Genomic DNA, 16729 nt, shown 5'->3' with positions numbered 1-16729 from the left:
AGGCAATTTATTTTATTGAGAAATATACACTAAAGTACTTTAGTCAGCTGTATTTTCAATTAAGGATAAAGATAAAAGAGTATATACAATAAATAAAGTTACAGCATACACTCCAGTTCTTTGTAATAGCCCAAAAGAGAGGAAGAAAGCTAGAATGCAAAGAAAGAGACAGATATATTGCCTCAAAATTTGCCCAAGTCACATGATAGCTGCCTTTAAATATTTCGAGGAGAATCATGTGGTAGATGAATCAGATGTAATTCTGAGAGTATTACAGAGCATAAAAAGGATCAACGTACAAAAGAGAGAAGATGTTTTTAAGCTTAGAGCTAGAAAAAGAAAACAGTATACCTCAGTAGATGGTTATTTGTCCCGGAAAGTTTAGAAGCAGGGGCTGGCTGGATGGTTAAACACATATAAGACATGTGCAGAGGAAATTTTCTTATTGGAAATAATAGATACTCTCTAAAGGTTTTTCCAATGCAGATTGCCTTTTTTTTTTCTTACCAAAGTAACATTTTCTCAGAGTCTAGAGGTAATGACTATTGAATGCAGGAAAACTTGGAAACAGAAAAGCACACAAAAGGACTAACTACCCAGAAAGAACCAGTGTTAAATTTTTGCTATATTTGCCACCAATTTTTGGTTTTAAAGTATAATTATATTCATGACGAATTGTATTTGTACAACTGTAGACATAAACAAGATTACCTCTTACCCTTGTCCTTGGGCTTAATGAAATTAAGTTTTGGACTGGAGATTTCTCAGCCCTGATATAAACTCCTATAAACTACTAAAGAAGAAAGTTATAGAAAACTCCATTATTGCTTAGGGATTAACTAAAATGTATATTCCTTTGCATATTCAGTATACATATTTTAGCACCTACTATCTTCAAAGGCACCTAGTGCCCTCACACATAAAGGTGAACGAGATACTTGCTGGAGAGGACACCTAGTCAGAAGACCAAGGCAGAAGGAGAAGGTGATAAAAAACCAGGACAGAAGGGTAGTTAAAGGACCTATCAAAAGAGGGTTGCAAGAGCCTGTCCACAAGAAAGAATCTGCCCAAAGGTACTTTCCATATCCAACCCTCACAGGACCAGGCACAGGAAAGACTCAAGATCCTAATTCTGTAGGCTGTATTTAACACAGCACTCATCACACTTTAGTGAGTGTATCACTTCTTTCAGGAAACCCATTTTTTCCGTCTATGTCTTTCATAAGCCACAAACCTGGTTTCTGCAGTGTTGCCTCTACATTTTGTTAAGTAAGTGTTTGATTTTGATGTACGGATATTTTCTCCATTACTTTAAAAGAGTGATGTCTTCTGCTCACATTCTGCTTTAGGAAGGCAACCTGAAGTACTGAGAAGAAACACACTGAGTGCCTAGTAAGTGCCAGTGGGATCCAAGGAAATATCAGCAAGTCAAAATCAGGAGTTACTTTCTTATGTGACTGGCCTAATTTTGAGTCTCTTAAGCAATAAGGAATCTCAGGACACCAAGAGAACTCTCTTTTAGGGATTCCACAGCCTAGGAGGTAAGAAGATAGACATGCAAACATGTTGTGTCATGACTAGCCATACATTAAAGAGATAAAGAACCCAAGATTTAGAGTCATACAGACCTGGATTTGCATCCAAGCTAGGTCACTTACTAGGTGTGCAAACTCGCAGAGCTTCTGTTTTCTCAACTGTAAAATTGGACGACTGATACCTAAACTCATAGTGATATGAGAATTAAATAAGCCATCGCATATAAAACACTTGTTACCTGGCAAAGAATAAAGCTTCAACAGTATGTTAGCTGAAAGTAGGAGAAGGGCAACATACAAGGCAGAAAAGGGGCACAAAAGAAACCCTTTGACTCAAACAACCTCTTTTGGCAGTATTTCTGTAAGTAGAGATACAATTACGGATCTCTAGATATGAAAAGTTGATCTGAAGGGTTCTGCTTCTGGTAATGATGAACTAAGTGTTTTGAATTAACCTTCTCACTAAGAGAATCTGGAGGAGAAATCCTGTTTGAAGGCACTGGACTATTAACAGGCTGGTGAAGAAGTATGGCATCCAGAACTAGAAGGAAATCTAGAGAGGAGGAGGAGCTAGCATTTGGGACCATCTTTCCCTTGGGGCATCTGCTGATTGTTCAAGAGGGGCCTGAGAGGTTGGGAAGCTTAGCTTTGACTTGCTAGTATTTTGTTAACGATTTTTAGGTCTATCTTCATGAGGGATGTTGGTCTGTAGTTTTATTTTCTTGTATGTGTTTGTCTGGTTCTGGATTGAGGTAATGCTGGCTTCATAAAATGAGTTGGGAATTGTTCCCCCCTTTTCTATTTTCTAGAAGTGGTGCAGAATTTGGTATTTCTTCTTCAAATGTCTGGAAGAATACAAAAGTGAAATTATCTGGGCTAAGAGATTTCTTTTTCAGAGGGTTTTTAACTATAACTTCATTTTTTAAAAATAGATATGAGACTATTCAGGTAATATATTTCTTCCTGAGCAAGTTTTGTTAATTTGTGATTTTAAAGGAATTAGTCCATTTAAGTCACCACATTTATGTGTGTATATGTTATTTGTAGTATTCCTTTATCTGCTGAACATCTAATTCCTCTTGAGACATACTTTTGGACCCATGGATTATTTAGAAGTGTGTTAACTTCCAAGTACATGGAGATTTTTCCAGTCATCTTTCTCTTACTGATTTTTAAATTAATGCCATCATGGTCAGAGAATATACTTTGTATTATTTCAACTCTTTTTCTTTTTAAACCACTTTACTGAGATATATTGCACATATCATATAATTCACGCATTTAAGATGTACAATTCAACAGGTTTTTAGTATATCCACAGAGTTGTGTAACCATCACCACAATTAATTTTCATCACCTTCAAAAAGATACTCCATACCTGTTAGCACTCATTCTTCATCTCCTCCCAGGTACCTGAGGCCTAGGCAACCACGAACCTAATTTCTCTATCTACAGATTTGCCTATTTTGGACAACTCATATAAATGTATGCATACAACATGTAGTCCTTTGTGATTGGCATCTTTTAGTTTGCATAATGTTTTCAAGACTCAACCATGCTGTAGTCTATATCAGTACTTCATTTTTTTATTGCTGGATAATATTTGATATGGATATATGATATTTGTTTATCCACTGATTAGCTGATGGACATTTGGGCTGTTCTCACCTTTTGGCTATTATGAATAGTGCTGATATGAACATGGGTGTACAAGTTTTTGTGTGGATATGTTTTAATTTTTCTTGGGTATATGCGTAGGAGTGGAACTGTTGGGTCATCTGGTGACCCTGTATTTAACTGAGGAACTGTCAGAGTGTTTTCCATAGCGGCTGCTGCACTTTCCATTCCCATTAGTGTATGAGGTTTCTGATTTCTCCACATTCTTGCCGACGCTTGTTACTGACTTTTTGATTATAGCTATCCCAGTGGCTGTGAAGTCGTATCTCATTGTGGTTTTGATTTGCATTTCCCTCATGAGTAATGATATCAAGAATCTTATTATGTGCTTATTGACCATAGATATATCTTCTTTGGAAAAACCTTTATTTAGAGCCTTTGCTCATTTTTTAATTATTTATTATTGAGCCATTTTTTTTATATTCTAGATACAAGTCATTTATTAGATATATCATCTACAAATATTTTCTCTCATTCTGTGGGTTGTCTTTTTACTTTTTTTTTTTTTCTTTAGGATTTGCCCTACCATCTGTTGCCAATCTTCCTCTCTCTCTCTCTTTTTTTTTTCCTTCCCTAAAGCCCAGTACATAGTCGTATATTCTAGTTGTAGGTCCTTCTAGTTCTTCTGTGTGAGCTGCCACCACGGCATGGCTACTGGCAGACGAGTGGTGTGGTTCCACGCCCAGGAACCAAAACCAGGCTGCTGAAGTGGAGCGTGCTGAACTTTAACCACTAGGCTATCAGGGCTGGCTCATCTTTTTTACTTTCTTGATGTTGCCTTTTGAAGCACAAAAGTTTTTTTAATTTTGAAGAAGTCCAAATCATCTATTTTTTTCGTTTGTTGCTTGTGCTTTTGGAGTCATATCTAAGAAACTGTCTAATGAAAGTGACAAAAATTTACTCATATTTTCTTCTAAAAGTTTTATACTTTTAGCTCTCCATTTGAGCTAATTTGTGTATGATGTGAGGTAGGGGTCCAAATTCATTCTTTTGCATGTAGATATCCAGTTCTCAGCACCACTTGTTAAAACACTATTTTTTCCCATTGAATTATCTTGGCATCCTTGTTGAAAATCAATTAGCCATTAATGTGAGGATTTATTTCCGGACTCCTAATTCAATTCCATTTAACTGTATGTCTGTCTTTCTGCCAGTATCACATGGTCTTCTCTACTTAAGCTTTGCATATTTTGAAGGTAAGAAGCGTGAGTCTTTATAATTTTGTTCTTTTCAAAATTGTTTTGGTTACTCTGGTCTGTTTGTGTTTCATATGAATTCAAGATCCAGCTTTTTTTCCATTATTGCAAAAACAACAACGAAGGGTAGCTGGGATTTTGTTAGGAACTGCTTTGAATTTATAGATCAGTTTAGGGTGTATTGCCATCCTAACAATATTATACTTCTGATCCATGAACACAGGATATCTTCATTTCATTTAGGTCTTCCTTGCTTTCTTTCAACAATGTTTGGTAGTTCTCACAGTATAAGGTTTTATACTTCTTTTGTTAAGTTTATCCCTAGGTATTTTATTGTTTTTTGCTGCTATTGTCAGTGGAATTATTTTCTTAATTTCATTTTTGGATTTTTCATTATTCATGCATAGAAATAGAATTGATTTTTGTTAATTGATATTATATCCCGCAACCTTATTTAACCTTTATTAAGTTCGAATAGTTTTTTAGTTGATTTCTTAGGATTTCCCACATACAAGATAATATCATATTCAAATAGATACTGTTCTTTCTTCCTTTCCAATTTGGATGTTTGTTTTCCCTAATAGTCCTGGCTAGGACCTCCAGTACAATGTTGAATAGAGCAGACATCTTTGTCTTTTTCCTCATCTTAGGAAAATAGCATTCAATCTTTCACAATTTTTTTTTTTTTTGAGGAAGATTAACCCTGAACTAACATCCGTGCCCATCTTCCTCTACTTTATACGTGGGACGCCTATCACAGCATGGCGTGCCAAGCAGTGCCATGTCCGCACCCAGGATCCGAACCAGCGAACCCCGGGCCGCCAAGAAGTGGAACATGGGAACTTAACCGCTGTGCCACCGGGCCGGCCCCCAATCTTTCACTATTAACTAGTTGTTAGCTGTAAGTTTTTCATAGATACCCTCTATCAGGTCAAGGAAATTTCCTTCCATTTTTAGATTTTAAGTGTTCCTTTTTTTTTTTTTAATCAAGAGGTGTCATTATCAAGAGGTGTTAGACATTTTCAACTGCTTTTTCTGAGAGTACTGGGATGATAATGTGGTTTTTTTATCCTTTGTTCTACTAATACGGTATATTACATTGGATTTTAGATGGTAAACCAACCTTTCATTTTTGGAGTAAGTCTCACTTGGTCATGGTATGTAATCTTTTTTATATTTTGCTAGATTCAGTTTCCTAATTTTGTTGAGTATTTTTTGCCTATCTTAATAAAGGATAATGGTTTCCAGTTTTCTTGTAATCTTTTGTCTTTTTTTTTAAGATTGGCACCTGAGCTAACAACTGTTGCCAATCATTTTATTTTTCCTGCTTTTTCTCCCCAAATCCCCCCAGTACATAGTTGTATATTTTTTAGTTGTGGGTCTTTCTAGTTGTGGCATGTGGGATGCGGCCTCAGCATGGCCTAATGAGCAATGCCTTGTCCGTGCCCAGGGTCTGAACTGCTGAAACCCTGGGCCACCGAAGCAGAGTGCGCAAACTTAACCACTTGGCCATGGGGCAAGCCCCTTGTCTGTTTTTGGTATCTGGGTAATACCAGCCTCATACAATGAATTTGGAAGGGTTCCTTCCTCTTTTATTTTTTGGAAGAGTTGGTAAAGAATTGTTATTTTTTAAATGTTTGGTAGCATTCTCCAGTGAAACCATCTCAGATTTATTTATTTATTTATTTCTATTCAGATTTATTTCTTCTTGAACAAGTTCAGTAGTTTGTAGTCTCTCTAGGAATTTGCTCGTTTTGTCTAAGGTATCTAATTTGTTAGCATAAAGTTGTTATATACATATATAACTGTAAGGTCATGTATATAACAACTGTAAGGTCAGCAGTCATTCCCTCTTTTACTCTGGCCTTAATAATTTGAATGTTCTCTTTTTCTTCTTGATCAGTGTAGCTAAAGCCTTATCAATATTATTGATCTTTTCAAAAGAATTGACTTTTGGTTCCATTAATTTTCTCTATTGTTTTCCTATTCTCTATTTAATTTACCCAGTCTAATCTTTATTCTTTCTGTTTGCTACGCTTAATTTGCTCTTTTTTCTTAGTGTCTTAAAGTGGAAGGTTAGGTTACTGATCTGAGACATTTCTTTTTTAATATATGTGTTTACAGCTATTTCTCCTAGCACTAGTCTTGCTACATCCCATAAGTTTTGGTATACTGTTTTCATTTTCATTCATCTTGAAGTTATAGTATGTTGTTCCTTCATTTTCATTCACTTCAAATTATTTTTCAATTTCTTTTATGTCTTTGACCCATTGGTTATTTAAGCAGTGTGTTGTTTCTACATATTTATGAATTCCCAAATTTCTTTCTGTTTATTGTTAATTTTATTCCACTGTGGTCAGAGAGCAAACTTTGTATGATTTCACTTCTTATATTTATTGAGGCTGTTTTATGGCCTACCATACCTTCTGTCCTGGAGAATGTTCCATGTGTACTTGAGAAGACTACACACTCTACTGTTCTCAGGTGGAGTGTTCTATAGATATCTGTTAGGTCTAGTTGGTTTATAGTTGTTTACAGTGTTGTTCAGGACTTCTGTTTGCTTGCTCATCTTCCTGGTTGTTCATTCATCATTGAAAGCGGGGTACTGAAGTCTCTATTATTGTTGAATTCTTTATTTCTTCCTGCAATTCTCTAAGTTTTTGTTTCACATATTTTAGGGCTCTGTATTGTTAGGTGCATTTATGTTTATAACTGGTAATGTCTTCCTGTTGAATTGACCCTTTTATCATATAAAATGTCCTTTTTTGTCTCTAGTAACAGTTTTTTGCATTAAAGTCTATGTTTTCTGATTTGTAACTAGCCACTCCAGGTTTCTTATGTTTGTTGTTTCCATGACGTATATTTATCCTTCCTTTTCCAGTTTTCCCCCTTTTGTATCTTTACATCTAATATCTGTCTAATGTAGACAGCATATAATTATATCTTTTTTAATCCAGTCTGAAAAGCTCTGCCTTTTGGTAGAATGTTTAATCTATCACATTTAATGTTATTATTGATATAGTTGGACTTATGTCTGCTATTTTACTTTTTGTTTTTTATGTCTTGGAGTTTTTCCCATCTTCCCTTTCCTGATTTCTTATTTTCCAAGTGTAACATTTTAATTCTTCCAATGATTTCATTCACTATACATTTTTTTAGTTAATTTCCTAGTGGTTGCTCTAGGGCTTACAATATACATTTTAACTTCGTAGAATCTACTTCAGGTTTATATTTAATTCCAGTGAAATACTGAAATGTTTCCCTATATAACTCTATTCCCTCTTCCCTCCTTTTGTGGTATTATTGTTATACATATTACAGATCTGACAATACACTGTTATTGTTATTACTTTATATAATTTATGTTTTTAAAGGAGCTGAGAGAAGAAAGGAGAGCAAGTATATATTCACAGAGTTTGTTATTGTTATATTAACCTTCTTTATTACCATTTCTAATTCTCTTCATTTGTTCTTGTGGGATAACAGGAGTTCCAGAAAGAGGAAAAAATGGATGGGAAGTATTTGAGGAAAACTTTTTCATAATTAAGGTAATATGAAAGATAAAAGATGGAGATTGAGGGGGTTAACAGAACAGTAAAAAGGCAAGAAATGTAAAAATGCACAGCCTTCAAATCTTGGGAAATTTAGGTAATCTCATTGAAACAAACTAAGTGTTCAAAATAATGGATTAATACTAAATTATAAACATGCAACTTACTGGCATAGAAATATACTATTATGTGAAACCGTGTGCTACAAAGCTGTACAATATGATACCATTTATCATACTGTATCATTTGGTGCAGGGAGCAAGAGAAAGTAGGGGAAGGAGGAGGCAGTGAGGAGGAAGAAGAGGGAAAGAGGGATGAGAAAGGCAGAGAAGGACATATACCAAAATGTTAACTATGGGTCATGGAATTATGAATGAATTTTATATTAACGTTTTTGAATTATGTATTTTATAATTTTTTTAAACAATGTGATTGTGATAAAACAATAAACTTAAATTAATACAGCAGAAATGAGCAAAAGACATGAAAAGGCAAGTCACCTAAGAGAATAAAAATGGCTGAAAGTGTATGAACAAAACTTAGCCTCATTAGTAATCAAAGAAATGCAAAATAAAATACTGAATTTTTTATTTATCAAATTGGAAAATATTTTAAAGAAGAAAATACCTAATGTTAGTATGCGTTACAGAAACTTTACTCAATATCTTGTTGATAAAGGTATAAAATGATACAATTTTTCTGAAGAGCAATTTAATAATTTTTATAAATTCCCTAAAAAATGTCTACACCCTTTAACCTAGCAATTCATTTTTGGAGACTTATTTTAAGGAAAAAAAATAGCATATGTTACAACTATTCAGCTATAACCAGAAGACAATATTTATAGGAGAGCATTCCATGAAAATTCTGAAGTGATGGTAATTAGGATTTAATCCTATGGAATTAATCTATATGTCCAAAAACTATGTAAAGGTATATATGAAAAAGACTGTACAATACATACCAACTTTCAATACTGCCTTTATCCCAGTGTTAGAATTATTTGTATTAAATTTTATTTTTTTCTTCTTACCATGTCATTACCTATAATGGACAATAACTATCTTTGAAATGGAAAACAAAGTTATTTAAATATAATCTAATAGGGAGCCCAAGAAATAGCTTTGTTTTATTTCTACTTCAATGATTTCCAAACCATATATCCAAAGTTTAGATACTTCTTGAACCAATATCCAGACAGCTGGGTCAGTTATACCAGCAAGCAGCATCAAGGACCGTAGCCTCTCCTCTCTTGGAACTCAGTAGAAACTGTGTCGGGCACTGTGCTACACAAGCTAGGAATAAGAAGAGAAGGACCTAGATCTTTGTCTTAAACAAGAGACAGACTAGTGGCAAGAAACAGACGTGTAAATTCACAACTATAAATCAATGTATGTTTGAGAGTGCCAAGGAAAGGGAGAGATGATTCTGACTCAGGGAATGAGGATGTGTTCTCATACACTAGTCACCCACAATTTGCTCTTCTTTCCCTCTCCAATTTACTACTGAACCATGAAGATCAGAAAACAACTAAAATTCATATCATCTGCAGTCATGCGCCACCTAACGACATTTCAGTTGAGGACGAACTGCATATACAATGGTGGTCCCATAAGATTAGTACCATATAGCCTTGGTGTGTAGTAGGCTAGACCATCTAAGTTTGTGTAAGTACACTCTATGATGTTCACACAACAACAAAATCACCTACTTATGCACTTCTCAGAACGTATCCCTAGTTAAGCAATGCATGGCTGTTTTCCCACATTCCATATACATACTTACTAGTCCCCCTTATCCATCAGGGCCAACTCACATGTCATTTCACCTCTGTTTTTGGGGGTTACAGTACTTCTCTTGCTATGCTGTGACTATGCATTCAGTCCCAGAGGGCAGAGACAAAGTCTAATCCATCTTGGTAGCCCTAGGTCGAGCTGGCATTCACTAGGTATGCATCATGACTTTTTCAAGCTTTTTTATGTGTTTAACATCTTGGCAAAGGAAACTTAGAAGTCATACCTTGTGGGGTTCCTTTTGTCTTCCTCAGAGATCAAAAACCAAACAAAATCTGCATAGCTCATTCTTCCCTCTTTCTGTACCGTTTTTCCCCTGAAGAAAACACATGGTTATAAAGTTTCCTGGGCAATTACTCAGATAAATTTAGTAGGATGACAGACTAAGAAATAAAGTAACATCTTTCTTTGGAAATTAAGTTAAAATTTAAAAAAATTAGAATGCTGGAAACCTCACAAAGGGCAACCCCTTCCATGGCCTATCTTCTTTTCAAAGGCCTAGAAGGTGAAACCAGAAGACATTTGTAGATATGAACATAGAAAGAAATCTGGTTTCTAATTTGAATGCAAATAATCACAAGGATCAAATTCTGTTACCTGTATTTAGATAAAGGATTAATGCCCATATAGTAAAGAATTACTACTATCTTGAATGAAGTCATGACTGTATGTTTTGTAGGGAATTATCTGACTTACAGTGCTGCCAAATTATGTAGGAAGCCTTACTGAAATGAGACTGTTACAGTATTACTTGTAGTTTATTTTTAAACTGAGATGTTTTTTCTTACCTTGTTACTGCCCCAGAGAATATCCTCTCAATAATCCTGTTCGATGAAGCTAAATGTAAATAAGAAATTACAAAGCCAGTTAGAAACATGTTCCATAAAAGGAACACTTTTGCTAAATTTATTTTTAGTAGCTTTAATCTAAAACATAATGTTCTTCCATGATGAGAATATGAGCAATTTTTACTTATGTGTCATTTATACTTTTTGAAAGTAAGAATTTGAGGTGGCTTTATCAATCAATCAATCATTTAGAAAAAGAACAGGTAAATAGATGTGCCTGACAGCGGGACGTATTAATGTAGTTGGGCACCAAGTTAGTTCTGAACATCCTAACTAGGACAAAAATGTATAGAACTTTTGTTGATCTTGTTACCCAATAAAAAAAGATAATTTTTCCTCTAAAACAAGACAAACTTTATCCCAGCATTAAATTCAAGGGGGAGCTGATCATCGGCTCCTAATATAAGGGACTGTGATAAAGCAATGGGGAATGCTTTCAAATAGAATTTTATAAAAGATATTGAAACATACCATAAATATACTGTTCTTATATTCTCATTCTATGAAGGTCCAGGATATAACATGATATAACATATAACTTTTAGAAATTCCATCACTAAGTTTTATTCAGAGAGATACAATTATATCTTAAAATAGTATGTTGCTTTTGATGATAGATCCTAGAGAATCAATAACACTGTACCTCATTGTGGGTTCAAAATAACCAAAGGCATTAGTTTAAAAAAAAAAGGACATGCCAATGGATCTTAGACCTAGATGTGGTGAGGACAGGAATCTGTTCTTTTAACAAGTTCCCCAGGCAGTGGCATGCACAATAAAATCTCAGAACCAGTGATGAGGTCATTAGAGAGTTAGCAGATATCAGCATCAAAGTCTTCTGCACAGAGTTAGGTACAGTCACTATAAAGGTAAATCAGGGGCCGGCCCCGTGGCTGAGTGGTTAAGTTTGTGTGCTCTGCTTCAGCGGCCCAGGGTTTTGCCGATTTGGATCCTGGGTGCAGACCTAGCACCGCTCATCAAGCCATGATGAGGCGGCGTCCCACACAGCAGAACTAGACGGACCTACGACTAGAATATACAACTACGTAGTGGGGGGTTTTGGGGAGAAGAAGGAGGAAAAAAAAAGATTGGCAACAGATGTCAGCTCAGGGCCAATCTTTAAGGAAAAAAAAAGGTAAATTAGTTTGGCTGAAGAATGTTGGAATTACGTGTCAGTACAGCCATGCCTGGGCACATACCAAAGCTTATATAAGGACCCTCTAGACTTTCCTGAGCATTGCTTTATGGGGTTAATAATTTGTACTAGGTGGAAAATAGAGGGCTGTATAGGAAAGGCAAGGATATTTAATTCTAAAGCTAAAGTCTTTTCAAAAGTCTTTTTAAGATTTGGAAAGTTTAGCCTCCTAAAATTGAAGATCATGTTGTCCCATCAAGGACAGGTAGGTTAGTGGGTCAGCAATTATACAGAGTTTCAGTGGCCTTCATATATAGGCCTAGATGCCTGCTTTTGTGGACTTTATCCCTTTAACATGCCTCTAATGAGTTGCTATGTGTATATATACCATAGTTTGGGACTTAAGAATTATAGCTATGTCAGCCAGAGGGGGTGCTTTAGAGCCCATAGGGTTTTGCATGACCTCTGGAGTCTGGCTCATGCTATAGAGATGACCTGGCCACTGGTAATTAGAAGGTGCACAGCTAATAAAGCTGACCTGATACCCCTATGAATATCTCTATTTTTATGCTAGTCTGGTGACAGGAAGATTCTGTCTACTTGAAGAAGGGATGACACGGCACTAAGATACTTGTTTATCACGTAAGTATATTTGAGTATTTCCTCTTGATGCCTGCTTGGCACCTGAGAAATTGAGAGGTAGAACTCTGTTTTTAAATATGGAAAGTTCAATGAAACAACATCATACAGAATGAACCTTTTCTTAAGGTGCATACTATTAGTCACAGATAAACCAAATAACAGAGCAGAAGTGAAATTCAATGTATTTACTTAAGATCTGTACTCTGTTACATCTAAAAGGCTAAAGGCTGGTTTAAAAAAAAAAATCAACAGTGCCTGATAACACATCTAAGAACAGAACAGGGACAATCTTTTGAGAGAAGAATGAATCAATGTATCTTGGTGCTTGGTTAAGAATATTAAATCAGCAGAGAATAGATTCTGGGTTTACTACTGGTAAAAATGAAGCAAAAGGGTACTATCATGTGATATGCAATTTTTTGTTTTCTGACAAAAGAAAGCACACAAAACTCATCTGCAGAGAAAATACCTTTTCTGGAACTAAATTCCAAAAAGTAAGTTTTTATGAGTCTTTGAAAACACTGGCAAGTTATAAACATTAGTTACATCCTTTGCTGTTTATAAATACTGTAAAGTAGGAAATTTATAAAGCTGTATAAACATCCTCTTTCAAATAAACTTTACGTAGGTGTGGATCTTATTCATCATGAGAAAACAAACATCACTATAAAGACTTATCAATTCATCAAAACTAGGATTCTAGTTGCTCACTTACCTCCAAATTTCTTATCTTACACCTGGCTTCTAAATAAAAAATTAGTATCTTCAACCATTCCCACTTAAAAATTCTTGGGTTTAAAGAGGACTCGATTAGATACAGAATTTAAGAAATAGGAATTCTCCATAATGAGTGGTGACAATTTATATAACTCTTGCCTTCTTCAAAATAGTTAAGTCTTAACATCTATAGAAACACTCACCCTGGTCATTGTATCGAGAGAGATCAGCCTGGCTGATGTAGAGGTCATGATCACTATCTAGTTCCCAGAATTTACAATAAATAACATAGAAATGTTCATAGGAGAAGTAATCTGTGATTTGGTTTATATCTTCCTCTTCTTCCAAAAGGGCTAGAGTCTGAAATGGTATAAATAGAAGGATTAATTTATTTTAAAATTATGAAAACCCAGCTTTGGCCATTACACAGTCTAATAGGTTTTTATTTTAAATTGAATTAAAAATTTTGGTTTTGGTACCAAATCAGGAACTTTAATAGTCAAGCCTCATCCTACCTTTAATCAGCTAATCAATCTGCAAGCATTTATGAGCTCTGTAATATGCTTAGCAAAGAGTCAGATGCTCTGCGGGATTTAAAAGCAGGGAAAAGGAAGGACCATCACATGGAGACTGCAGCCCATCAGAGGTCCCCAGACTAGCAAACACAGAACAGTTAGACAACAGGCTTAATTACATGGCCATAAACGGACATTGCTTTTAACTTTTCAAAGTTTTGAAGAGTAGAAATCTATTCTATTATGAAGAGTGGGGATCCACATATACTTTGGTTTTGTAATGAAATCAAGTTTACTGTAAAGGTCACTTATGTGTACCATTCTGATCACAGATGGTGGGCTGGCATAGAAGGCATAGGGGGTGAAGCTGGAGGGCCCTGAACTGGAAGTAAACCTGGGTCTCCCTGACTCACTGTGTGCCCCTGGGGAAAACACCAGAAGCAATGATTTTGAACCTAGAATTCTTATAATCACCCAAATTATCATATAAGTAGGCAGATAAATGAAGACATTTTCAGAAATAAAAGATTCAGAAAGAAAGAGAAAAGATTGGGCTGGCCCCGTGGCTGAGTGGTTAAGTTCACACACTCCACTTCCACGGCCCAGGGTTTCACCAGTTCGAATCCTGGGCACGGACATGGCACCACTCATCAGGCCATGCAGAGGTGGCATCCCACATGCCACAACTCGAAGGACCCACAACTACAAATACACAACTATGTACCAGGGGACTTTAGGGAGAAAAAGGAAAAAAATAAAATAAAATAAAATAAAAAAAACAAAGATAAAAGAAACCATAAGGAAACTTGGGAAATAGAAAAAACAAAATGAGATGGCAGAAATAAGATCACATATATCTGCAATCACAATAAAGATAAATGAGTTAAATTTCCCTATTGGAAGATTTTCCAATTGAGTATAAAAACCAAACCCAAAAAACAGATCTAGGTATATGTTGTCCATATGAGATAAGTCTAAAATAAAAATTAAAAGCAAGATTAAAAAAGAAAGATGAGGGGCTGGCCCCGTGGCCGAGTGGTTAAGTTCGTGCGCTCCGCTGCAGGCGGCCCAGTGTTTCGTTGGTTCGAATCCTGGGCGCGGACATGGCACTGCTCATCAGACCACGCTGAGGCAGCGTCCCACATGCCACAACTAGAAGGATCCACAACGAAGAATATACAACTATGTACTGGGGGGCTTTGGGGAGAAAGAGGAAAAAATAAAATCTTTAAAAAAAAAAAAAAAAGAAAGATGAACAAACATGTACTAGCTAAATCTTAACAAAAAGAAAACATGTCAATATTATTAGAAAATAAAATGGAATTCAAGGTGGAAAACATTACAAGGGACAAAGGTGGCTATTTCATAATGTATTACATTGATAAAAAATTTTCTAAAATCTAACTACTGGGAAACCAAAATGCTTTGGCAAATTGAAAACAATGTAAATTATTAAATTATGGTAAATCCACTCAATGGAAGATTCTATGGCCAGTGAAAATTATAAAGTCTACATAGAAACAAAGGAAAACCATGATGGGGTAAGTGAAAAATATGGGTAAAAGACTGTATATGCTAAGAACTATGTAAAATTCTAAAAAACAAATATGTCTATAAATGAGACTAGAAGAATACATACAAAAAATGATGATAGTTTTATTAGGGTGATAAAACATTATTTTTCTTCTGTTTTCCAAACTTGCCCATAATGTGTTGTTTTATAAAATGCTCTTTAACGTGTATAATGCAGAATACTCGAGAGGCAGGGAGCTCACGTTTTCACCTACTGGACTGTCATAAAATGAAAAAGACAGAGACCTTCTGTTGGTGAGTATGTAAGTGTAAGTAAGAACCAGTACAGGCTTTGAGGGGGGTAACTTGGCAGGAGCTATCAAACTGAAAACACACGTATCACCTGATGCAGGATTTTTCCCTCCAGCAGGTTTTTTCTAGAGAAATTCTTACTTATATACAAACAAGAGGAAAGGACAAGGATGTCTGCTGCATCAATCTAATAGGGAAAATATGAAAACGATTTGAACATCATCAATAGGGGAATACATAATTAATTACAGTATAGCCAAGCCATAGATTATGTAGTAGTTAAAAGAATGAGATAGATTTATATGATTGGAAAGGAAAAGAACACCAAGACATACTGTTAAGTGAAAAAAAGACAGTTAACAATAAAAAGTATGATCTCATATATTTAAAAAAAACCCAAAAAAGCAGCCATAGAAGACAAAACTATATACTCCATGTATACATATATAAGGGAATAAAACCACAGATAACATGGGTTCCCTCTGGGAAAGGGAGTGAAATGACTGGGTGAAGAGACAAATAGTGACTTCTCCTTATTATTCTAGATGTATTCATGTTATTTGAATGTTTTATGAGCTTATCTTCATGTACTAAGAGGAAGGCTGAGGAGAAGGGTAGGGAAGAAAACAAAGGGGAAAATAAACCATGCCGTAGGAAGCAGAACATTGAGTTCTATTTCCAGTTCAGCCACTTACTTGCTGTGCAATCTTATCACAAATTTTATCATCAGTAAACACAAATACGGATTATAATAATGATCCAGAAACTACAAACTCTAATGTGCTTCACGAATGTGAGGGATTATCATAATTCTTAAAGTGTAAGGCCTCTTTTAGGGAGTTATTGCCATCTCAAACCATCCCATATTACCCACTAGGAGCCCAAGCAGGTACCAGGTATTCAATAAATAATTAATGATGACTGTGATGATTACTGTTCATTTTAGAATAAAAAAAAGTTTATATATCTATCACGGTCTGCTTATTTTGCCAACTCTTCATTACTTTGTCTCAGATGAAGATAGGAAAAAATAAAAGAGTAAATAAGGTTGTATTATTAGCCTGAGCTTCCTTTAGTATGATTCATTTAAAATATTTCATTTCCGTTCAAGCATGAACAATTCTACTCTCTTTAGGTAAACACAAGCTTGCAGAATCAGGCAAGAGGATTACCTCAGTGAAAGGCTCCCACTAGTGGTCAATACTTTTGCTCTCATTTGGTAAAATAAATAAAATAATTGAATGCATTCTTTCTTCAAAGGAATTTTTGTACTTTTCTCCAGCACACGCTGGATAA

At 35.3% G+C, this 16729-nt stretch overlaps 1 protein-coding gene across 2 annotated transcripts in view; it reads right to left on the bottom strand.

Annotated features, from left to right (window-relative positions):
• The window catches only part of PPP2R3A (protein phosphatase 2 regulatory subunit B''alpha), a 153008-nt gene that overhangs the window by 43467 nt on the left and 92812 nt on the right, over positions 1–16729 (bottom strand). For both annotated transcript variants that reach the window (XM_044755283.2, XM_014828713.3), the window contains 3 exons: positions 13298–13454; positions 10541–10589; positions 9979–10068 (listed from right to left, as the gene is read on the bottom strand). In XM_044755283.2, coding sequence (XP_044611218.2) covers positions 9979–10068; positions 10541–10589; positions 13298–13454 — 296 coding nt within the window. The remainder of the gene's footprint in view (positions 1–9978; positions 10069–10540; positions 10590–13297; positions 13455–16729) is intronic.

Source organism: Equus asinus, chromosome 21 (assembly GCF_041296235.1).
Source record: "Equus asinus isolate D_3611 breed Donkey chromosome 21, EquAss-T2T_v2, whole genome shotgun sequence".
NCBI classification, from domain to species: domain Eukaryota; kingdom Metazoa; phylum Chordata; class Mammalia; order Perissodactyla; family Equidae; genus Equus; species Equus asinus.
The sequence above is the reverse complement of the archived record's forward strand: the minus strand, read 5'-3'. Positions and strand labels throughout refer to the sequence as shown.